We start from the raw sequence: 10,351 nt of genomic DNA, 5'->3' as shown, positions 1-10,351 counted from the left end.
TTGTAATCCTAGATACTCAGTAGGTTGACATATGAGGATTTGTGTTCAAACCCAACTTAGACAAGAAAACCTATAAGACCCTTATCTCCAATTAACCACCAAAAAGCCAGAAGTAAAGTGGTCGCTCAAGTGGTAGAACACTAGTCTTGAGCATAAAAAGCTCAGGGATAGCATTCAGGCCCTGAGTTCAAGCCCCAGGATTGGCACAAAAAATCACAACATCCCTGTGTTGGCAAAGGATAAACATGTTATGGGAACTAAGGAGGCCATGTTCCAGGCTCTGTGTCAGACTCTGGGACAAGAGGGTGACCCAGTTGGAGTCTTAGAACCAGATCTTAGTTTATAAGTCATTCAGGCTAATCACATATCATTTTGGTAAGAACTATGACAATAGAATAATGGGGTACCATGAACACATGAGTATGCCACATTCACGATATTAAGAAGGGCTTCTTCAAAGCATAATTGCAAAACAGAGGATATACAAATTCCATTATACAGATGGGAAAACCAAATAGTGACGAATTTGAGTAAACTACAAAGACTATAAGCCTCTGGTCAAGCCAGTTTTGAGCTATAGGCTCCAAACCACTCTCATCATCTACAGTTCCCCTGTTTGTCAACACATTAAAAAAATCTGCTAAGGGGCTGGGAGTGTGGCCTAGTGGTAGAGTGCTTGCCTAGCATGCACAAAGACCCGGGTTCAATTCCTCGGTACCACATACATAGAAAAAAGCCAGAGCTCTAGCCTTGAGAAAGTCCAAGGACAGTGCTCAGGCCCTGAGCTCAAGCCCAGGACTGGCAAAAAAATCTGCTAAGATCAGAGTACACTCAAATTAGGAAAGTTTTTCTGGCATAGAATGGGGCCTTCTCACAAGGAAACCCTGGAATTGAGAGCTGTTTGCTTTTGGAAATGAATCGTAAGCAGAGAGCAAGAGTAGGAGCAGTTTCAACTTCACCTTTCTTCACACAATGCAGCCAGATAGTTTTGTTCCTTCCCCAATTTTTTTGTGCTGATCCTGGGGCTTAAACTCAAGGCCTAAGTGCTGTCCTGGAGGTTTTTTTGCTCAAGATTAGCATGCTACCACTTGAGTCACAGCTCTACTCCTGCCTTTTTGGTAGTTAATTGGAGAAAAGTCTCTTGAACTTCCTTGCCTGGGCTGGCTTCAAATTGTGATCCTCAAGTGTTAATCTCCTGAGTAGCTAGGATTACAGGTATGAACACTGGTGCCTGCCCCTAAAATTATTACTACTTTTGTCAGTCGTGGGGCTTCAGCTCAGGGCCTGGGCACTGTCCCTGAGTTCTTCAGCTCAAGGCTAGTGCTCTATCCCTTGGGCCACAGCGCCACTTCTGGTTTTCTGGCGGTTAATTGTAGTCTCAAGGACTTTCTTGGGCTTGGGCTGGCTTTGAACCTCCATCCTCAGATCTCAGCCTTCTGAGTAGCTAGGATTATAGGCATGAGCCACTTGCACCAGGCTCCTAAAATATTATCATTATTATTATTATTTTCTTCTTTGCCAGTCCTGGAGCTTGAACTCAGGGCCTGGGCACTGTCTGTGGATACTTTTGCTCAAAGCCAGAGCTCTGACACTTGAGCCACAGCATCACTTCTAGCTTTTACTGTGGATGTCGTACCAAGTAATCAAACCCAGGGCTTCATACATGTGAAGTGAGCAATCAACCACTAGGCCACACTCCCGCCCCCCCCAATTATTATTTTTTTTTTGCCAGTCCTGGACTTGAGCTCAGGGCCTGAGCACTGTCCTTGGACTTTCTCAAGGCTAGAGCTCTACCACTTGAGCCTCAGCACCACTTCCAGCTTTTTTCTATGTATGTGGTACCAAGGAATCGAACCTGGGTCTTCAGGCATGCTAGGCAAGCACTTTAACCACTAGGCCAAACTCCCGGCCATGCCCCCCAATTATTTTTAAAATGTCATTCATTATCTGGATTAAAAATGTCTTTGTGGGTCATGGGGTTTGAACTGGGTGCTGTCCCTGAGTTCTTCAGCTCAAGGTTACCACCCTACCCTTGAGCCAAGGCCCACTTCCTATTTTCTAGAGGTTAATTGGAGATAAGAATCTCAGGTCTTTTTGTGTCAGGGCTGGCTTTGAACCTTGATCCTCAGATCTCAGCCTCCTGAGTAGCTGGGATTACAGGCCACTGTGCCCAGCTTGGATTTAAAATTTTTCTGGGGCAGGGATCGTGGCCTAGTTGTAGAGTGCTGCCTAGCATGCATGAAGCCCTGGGTTTGATTAGTCTACCACATCCACAGAAAAAAGCAGAAGTGGTGATATAACTCAAGTGCTAACCTTGAGAAATCCCAAGGAAAGTGCCCAAGCCCTGAGATCAAACCCCAGGACTGGTAAAAAAAAAAAAAGCTTTGAGGATTTGTTTGCCCAGACTGTCTGTGAACTGAGATTTGTAGATCTCAGCATCCTGAGGAGCTAGGATTATAGATGTGAGCTACCAATGCCTGGCTCAAATTTTCACACTGATATGAACTAGATTTAAGTGTTGCCAAAACCCATTCTCATTTTCTTGTAGTATGCGTAAGTATATAGCTTCATAGTTCTCTGGAACAGATTAAAAGGAAAACTTCTAATACTGGTCTATAACAGAAGAGCCCTTAGTCATTCAAGGGTATGTCTCCCTTCTTTTTCTGAGTGTTTGATATCTTACACCAGAGCCAACATGTAAAGGCCATCTAAAAATGTCTCTCCTCTCTTCTCTCTACCTACATATACATTTACTTTAATTAGAAGAATTCAAGTAATTCCAGCATTTTTATTAACTTTTTTATTATGGAAAATGGCAAACATATAAAAGTAGAGATGAATGTATATATGAACTGTCATTTAACCATACCAAGCTTCAGCAATCTTAAAGGCCAATCTTCTTTCAGTATCTTCAATGCACTTAATGATGAGACTATTTTGATGGAATTCCCGTCGTCATTCAGTTGTAAATATTTGGATGAATGTATATTAAAGCTCTTATTTCCAACCAAACCATAGTACCATTATAACAACTAATACCAAATATCCACTCAAGGCTCACAATAACCAGATTGTCTTGTAAATGTATCCACTTTACAGTTTAGTTAAATCAGGATCCAAACACACCCCATCAGTGTAATGACTCTGAAGCCACTTTCAACCTATGATTTTAATCTCTATCTTTCTTTCATCCTTGCAATCTTTTTACTTCAGAAACTGAATCATTTGTACTATGGTGTTTCCTGAAGTCAAGATACTAATGACCTCATCTCTGTGGTGTAGACGAATATATTTCTCTGTCTCCTGTATTTTCTATGAAGTGGGAATTATGTCTAGAGGCATGATGAAATTTAAGCAATTTCAAAAGTTTGGCAAATGTATTTCACAGAAGGTATAGGGTACTGCATCGAAGGGTACATAATGGCTGGAATGCCACATACGACAAAGAATTTTTGCTAATATTTCACAGCTGCCTTGAAGTAGTGTGTGACACTTGATATACAAAAGCCACATATAAGCTAGACAGAACAGGGATGTTTTACCACTCAATATCATTACAAAATACAAATTATTTAAACAAACCATCAGTGATGTCTACCGCATATCAAGTGAAGTCATATTCTAGATATATAGATATATAGATATATATAAAAAAAAGCATACGGAAACAGGTTTCTTGCTTTCAAGGTCATATTTTTGGGAAATAACATAATCGTAAGACACAATCATAAGAGCACAAAAAGGCCACAAGTGCCCAAATAGAATTTTGTACAGATACAGTGGTAGTGCAACAACCTGGAAAGTAGCTTTTGTAATAACAGAAAGAAGTGTCCCAAAGCATAGGATGAGCTGTGTCCTTGGTGTTGTCAAAGAGCTCACCTGTGCTGCAAAATTCCAGTCACCATTGAGATCACATACTTCTTTCAAAGTAAATCTGAACAACATTGATGCCACTCACCTAAAAAAAGAGATAACCTTATTAGTAAGTTCTTACCGGTTCTTCCAGACAACAAATAAATATTGAGGATCTATTACAGCTCATGAATCACTTTATACGGAAAAATGTCCTCAGTGAACTATCCGATATAAATGCACTGAGGACAGGGAAGAAAGAGAACCTGAGGGCAATAGCAGAACGTCCTAGGTACATTATAGAGTTGAGCGTTTAGGAATATACACTGGTAATAGACATTTCTAATCTGTGACTCAAGAACAAAGAAGTCTTAATTTCAGCCATTGCTCTGACCCTGGGGAAAAAGGAGGATTCACACTGGGTCTAAGACCTCAAACAGTTCATATTCTAATAAGACAATAGTGAGAAAGATGATTCAGTAACCACAAGGATGCTGAAAACATATAATGTGCTTGGTGATTCTATAAAAGAAAATAACACTTAACAAAAACAAAAACAGAAAAACCTGGCCGGGAGTTTGGCCTAGTGGTAGAGTGCTTGTCTAGCACGCACAAAGATCCGGGTTCCATTCACTGAGCTCAGACCCTGAGCTCAAGCCCAGGATTGGTAAAAAAAACAAACAAACAAAAAAACAAAAAACACCCCAAAAACCCTTAGGCCAGCTGGGCACCGGTGGCCACACCTGTAACCTTAGCTACTCAGGAGACTGAGATATGAGAATCATGGTTTGAGCCAGTTGGGGCATTAAAGTCCTCTTGATACTCATATCTCCAATTAACCATGCAAAACCTAGAAGTGGTGCTGTGGCTCAAGTGGTAGAGTGCTATCCATGAGCACAAGGAGGCTTAGGGACAGCACCTAGGCCCAGAGTCCAAGCCCAAAACCAACAACAACCAAAAAAAAAAGAAAAAAAAAAGCTCAGGCCCACTGTTAGTATTATAGGCTTTTACGACTATTTTTTCTTTTCTTTTGGTTTGAACTCAGGGCCTCAAAGCTTGTGCTCTACAACTTGAGGCACAGTTCTACTTCAGTTAATTGGAGATAAGAGTCTCAGGGACTTTTCAGCTCAGACTGGCCTGGAAACAGGATCCTCAGATCTCAGTCTCCAGAGGATTACAGCCATGAGCCACAGGGTGACCAGCTTGAAGCCAGCACTTTCACCAAGCTTTCCTCATGTTCTCTATTGAGGGAGGAACTGCTTCCTTACAAATGAACTCCATTTAAAGGGAAGTCTAAGAAAGTCTGCAAAGGGCTACTAACATTGCCATTACTTTACTAGTGGCCTGTTCTAGACCTTTCATACTTTACATTTTAATAAAATTTCCAAATACAAAACAGTTGAGCTCTTAACCACAGCTCTCTCAAAACTATACAAAAAGCATTATTTGTAGTCATCCCTCATGGTTATATCTTTCAGTGGTAATGTAACACATAGAATATAGGCTGCTAAGAAATACATGTTAATTCCATTACATGCATTTAAAAATTTACCTTTACTCCAACATGTGTTCTTCGAGCCTTTTAAAGAATAAAAGTCACTTGTCCAAGTAAAGGAAAATTTGTCCCTTTAAAAAAACCATAAACAAGTTTTTACTTTATGTCTGATAGTTTTAATTTGCACTGGATTTGGGGAGCAGGGAGGATGAACTGAAAGTTTCAGCTATACACTTTACTGCCATCATTTTATAAACTGCATGGGTACTATGGAAGGAACCTTTCTGTAAATCTACCTTTTTAAAAATGGAGGCCATAGATATGATTTAGCCAATCACTTTGTAAAGTGTTTTACCCTAAAATTATTGTCATACTCTTTTAAAATGAAAAGTTGCTTGCGCCCTTTGATTTAATTTTTCTTTTTTAGAAGGAACTTCCGAAACATATTTAACAAGTGCTATCTATGTGAATTTGAAGTCTTAAAGTGTGCTAATTGTACAATGTTCTGTTGCAATTTGAGAATAAAAACCTTGGAAGCTTTACAAATTGCATAAAGATACCTGGGTGCTAAGGAAAATCTTAAGAGAGAAGTAGTACTCAATCCAAATGTTTTTGAATAAAATATGAAATATTTACAGGTTTACAGCACTTAAAAGTTGATTAATAGGCTGGGAGTTTGGCCTAGTGGTAGAGTGCTTGCCTAGCATGCATGAAGACCCGGGTTTGATTCCTCAGTACCACATACATAGAAAAAAGCCAGACGTGGTGCTGAGATCAAGTGATAGAGCTCTAACCTTGAGAAAGTCCAAGGACAGTGCTCAGGCCCTGAGCTCAAGCCCAGGACCGGCAAAAAAAAAAAGTTGATTAATAGCAACACTATCCTTTTTACAATTGTGAAATATATACCTCAAAGGCCAAAATGTAATTGTGTGCATAATTGCCTCTAAGAATTCCAAGTAAAAGTTAAGTTGTGCAAAAGTTTTGTGGTATTTTAGATGCAGGAGATATATACATATATATATGTATATATGCATAAATACATATATATTTATTTACTGTTTTCTCCAATATAACTACAAAGTTTGAAGATGTTCACATTACTGAGAATATCAATGAGTTGATTTAGTCTACTGGATAATATTGATAATCATAAATATTTTTGTATTATTTAGAACAGAATTTTAAACTTGATTTGTAAAAGAAAATAAAAGGTTATTTGCTACTCTTCCTATGCCTTTGACAATATGAATTTTAAGTAATTGTATACATTTTATTTACAGATCTAGATATGCCGCAAATCTTTTTGTTTGTTGTTCTGGGCTTGAACTTAGGGCCTGGGAACTGTTGGCACTGTCACTGAGTGTATTTCTTGTTTCTTTGGTTTTTTTATTGCCAGTCCTGGGGTTTTTAACTCAGGGCTTAAGCACTGTCCATGGACTTTCTCAAGGCTAGAGCTCTACCACTTGAGCCACAGCACCGCTTCTGTTTTTGTTCTATGTATGTGGTACTGAGAAATTTAACCCAGGGTAAGCTAAACTGGCCTTCATTGTGTATCTTTGCTGAAGACTAATACTCCACACAGCTTATTTTTAAAAACAGAAAAACTTCCAGGTGTTGATGGCTCAGGCCTGTAATTCTAGCTTTTTAGGAGGCTGAGACTGAAGGAACACAGTTTGAAGCCGGCCAAGCAGACAAATTCAAGAGATTCTTACCTTCAATTAGAAAGTAAAATCCTAGAAGTACAGGTGTGGCTTAATTGTCAGAACAATTGTTTTGAGTGAAAAATTCAAGTTAGAGCATGTGTTTAAGCCTCACACCCAGCACAAAACCCAACAACAACCAAAAAAACCTAAAATTAAAAAACAGAAAAACCAAAAAAAAATTGAAAGCTGTTCAATAGAAGAATGACTGTACAGTTTTTCAAAGTTAATGTGTATAACAACAAAGAATTATTCATGTGTGTTTACATTGGTTTGCAGAATTCTGTTAAAATGTTTATACGTAGAAAGACATATGCTTCTCCACTCTTCATTAAGTATAGTTTTCTTCAGTGGTTATAGAGAAAGATGAGTTAAGAAAGAATTTACAAGTTATATACCACCCTGCTCAACTTTCTTAATACCTACCAGTGACATAATAAATTGACTGACTGACCCAATATATCCTACCCATAAGTTTTAAGAGACATGACATATTGTAGATTGCCAAAAATATAAAGGAACTCCAAAATTCAATTTCCATAGGAGGCTTTCATTTCACCTAACTTCAGACGTAACTCCATGAACAGAGGAAGTTCCAAAAGAGAGACAGGTATTTTAGAAGGGGTCTTTCCTGTCAAGCAAGTATTAAAGCCAAGGCAAGTGCTCTAAATTGAGCACAACCAGCTCTGGGCTGCAAAAACACTTGCTCCAGGTCCATGAGGGAGACTGTTCAGGTGTCCAAAGATCTCGGGAAGCCCATGACAGCTGAGAGGGAGGGGCACGAACCCACTCCATCAGGATGCGGCCACCTATCAAGTCGCACACTCCTCTGCTTGCTAGAGTTAGCAAAGTTTCACCGGATTTACAATAAAGACAAGAGAGACAGCTTTCCATCACGCACCGCCCTGAGAGAAGCAGGGTTCTTCTAGCCACGCCAACCTGGCACATGCGAGCCCAGAACACAGGTTTCACGGGAAGACATGTTTTCCTAGCAATTACCCAGAAATGCCTATTCTCTAGGGCAAAACCCTCATAAAGCCTCCAGGAAATGGCCGTGTCAAGTCAGCAGTGAGGAATTACCCGGTGTGAAAATTTCCTGAAAATCCAGTCATCTGTCTGCCTCCCTCTCTTTCTCTCCCCACGTCTCTACAGAAATAGACAAAGAATTGTCTCGTCAGGAACAAATGCGAACCCATCTCTGAAGCTAACCCTACCGCCGGCCGCAGAAAGCACAAGATGTACAATTCCCAATTTCCCTAATACAAAAAGAATCCTTGCAACCACCCCCACCCGAGAAGGGCTCGTGACCGGCACGACGGCTGCAGAGGAGAAAACGACTTCGAAAAACAACCCGGGATACCTGCTCCCGCCCCCGCCCGGCCCGCGACCAGGCCGGCTGCAATTTAAAGGCCTCCGCCAGGAAGGAGCGAGCCAGCAGCCGCCTGGCACCCGAAGTGCGCACGCACCCGCGCGCACCAGCATCTGGGAAACGACGAAGGGGGGAAACCCGAACCAAAACATCAGCGGCCCGCACCGCCGCCGCCCCCACGGGCATGGCCGGCCGCGAAGGCTCCAGGCCAGGCGGGGGGGGGGGGGCACTGCAGTGTCACCCAGAAGCGATCTCCATCGCCTCTGCGGAGGGCTGTGCACACTGTCCCCAGCAGCCTGGCAAGGCAGACAGCTCGCAGCGTGACTCGGAGGTCCGCCTGCCAAGCAAACAAAAGAAGCCTCGCTCCTGCCGGTGCAACCGGCCGTACAGGGCAGCGGCGGGGCTCCCGCGGGCCGGCGGCCACCGAGGTGGCGGTGGTGGCGGCTGCGCCACGGGGTGAGCGGGACTTACTGGGTCTGGCTCTCCGGCGGAGGCAACGGAGGGGCCACGGAGTTTCCATTGGTCGGGGAGCCGCCCAGCTTCAGCTTCTCCAGGTACGCGGCGTGCACGGGCTTGTGGCACTGCAGGATCTTGATGGCATCCTCGATCTTGAACCACTCGCGCTTCCGGCCGATGCTCAGCGAGTCTTCCCAGTCTTCCAGCAGCTCGGTGACGGTGAGGACGTACACGTAGGTGCGGTGTTTGCGGTCTTGGTTCTGCTCGAAGACGCCCAGCAGCCGGCCCAGCTTCCCCTTGACGCCAGCCTCCTCGTACACCTCGCGCACCGCCGCGCCGCCCGGCTCCTCCTCGGGCTCCATGCCGCCGCCGGGCACGATCCAGCGGTCCGGGTAGCGGCTGCTGCTCACCAGCAGCACCTCGTCCTCGCGCTCGCTGCGGAAGCACAGGCACGCCGCCCGCTGCTTGAAGCCCTCGGGGTCGTAGGTGCGCGTCTGGTTAGGCTTGCACTTCATCCTCGGGCCGGCTGCGCCCTGAGGGCCGAGCGCAGACGCCGGGAGCTGCGGCGGTTGCGGCAGTTGGTGGAGAAGGGGCTGGCTGGGCGGCCGGGCGGCAAGGAGGGAGCGGGCGACGGAGCGGACGAGGGCAGGAGACGGCGGCGCCTGTGCTGCGAGCCGAGCTGAGCTGAGGGGGGGGCGGGGGGGAGATGAGGCGGGCGCGGGCGGGGGCGGGCGCGGGCGCGGGCGCGGGTGCGGAGGCGGGCCGGCGTCAGGCAGCCAGTCACTTGGGCCGCGGGGCGGGCAGCGCTGGCTGGGAGCGCGGAGGGTCCTGAGCCCGCTGTCTGATTGGAGGCGTCGCTTCCGCCGCCCCCTCACGGAGTCGGGAGCCCGCGGCGCCCCACAGCCCACCGCGTCGCCGGCCTTCGTCAGCCGCCTTAGTAGGGGTTGCGCGAGGTGAATCGCACTTGCGTGCGCGTCCAAGGTACAGGACTAGGAACGGGGGCGGGGGTCTCCCTGCTTCACAGAGCGCGCCACCGCCTGCTCACTGCGCAGGCGCCCGGCACCTCTGCCGCTGGGAACCTCCTGCCCACCGACTGCGCCAGTCACCGCATTGTGATGGCCCAGAATCCTCTCCACGTGTGCGTTCCAGCCAGACGTTGCTTAGACACGCCAGACATTGCACATCCCCTTCCCCTCCCTTGAGCTCAAGGAGACCCTCCCGCAAATGTTTCCACCCACAGCTAGACCATGCAGCGGCTGCCATGATGCTTATTGATAGGAAGGGCAGGTGTCATCAAAATGACCATGGCGTTTCTGGCAGGAAGTGCGGCTTTGCTGAGTCACACACAGTTTTCTCTCTTCAGATTCTCCACCTTGTCAGTGCAGCCCTTAATTCAACACATTTCTTTTTCTTTCTTTCTTTTTTTGTTTTAGCCATCCTAGAATTTGAACTCAAGACTTTGCAGGTGCCCTGGGATCT

General features: G+C 45.2%; 1 protein-coding gene across 2 annotated transcripts; it reads right to left on the bottom strand.

Annotated features, from left to right (window-relative positions):
* Positions 1-2,792: 2,792 nt before the first annotated feature.
* On the bottom strand, positions 2,793-9,949 carry LOC150040756 (diphosphoinositol polyphosphate phosphohydrolase 3-beta). 2 transcript variants are annotated; one of them, XM_090326277.1, is made up of 2 exons: positions 8,888-9,949; positions 2,793-3,958 (listed from the first exon to the last, which is right to left on the bottom strand). In XM_090326277.1, exons 1-2 carry the CDS (start codon positions 9,385-9,387, stop codon positions 3,955-3,957), a joined length of 504 nt encoding a protein of 167 aa, XP_090182403.1. In that variant the 5' UTR covers positions 9,388-9,949; the 3' UTR covers positions 2,793-3,954. The 2 variants fall into 2 exon arrangements, with proteins under 2 accessions (XP_090182403.1, XP_090182405.1); XM_090326279.1 differs by lacking the exon at positions 2,793-3,958 and having other exon boundaries at positions 8,884-9,949.
* Between the last annotated feature and the right edge of the window lie 402 nt (positions 9,950-10,351).

Source organism: Megascapheus bottae, chromosome X (genome assembly GCF_031878675.1).
Source record: "Megascapheus bottae isolate mThoBot1 chromosome X, mThoBot2.hap1, whole genome shotgun sequence".
NCBI classification, from domain to species: Eukaryota; Metazoa; Chordata; class Mammalia; order Rodentia; family Geomyidae; genus Megascapheus; species Megascapheus bottae.
This window is presented reverse-complemented; position numbering and strand designations above follow the sequence as displayed.

Bases quoted from the DNA above. Each gene is read 5' to 3' on its own strand.
- LOC150040756 (XM_090326277.1), bottom strand. From the start codon at position 9,387: ATGAAGTGCAAGCCTAACCAGACGCGCACCTACGACCCCGAGGGCTTC.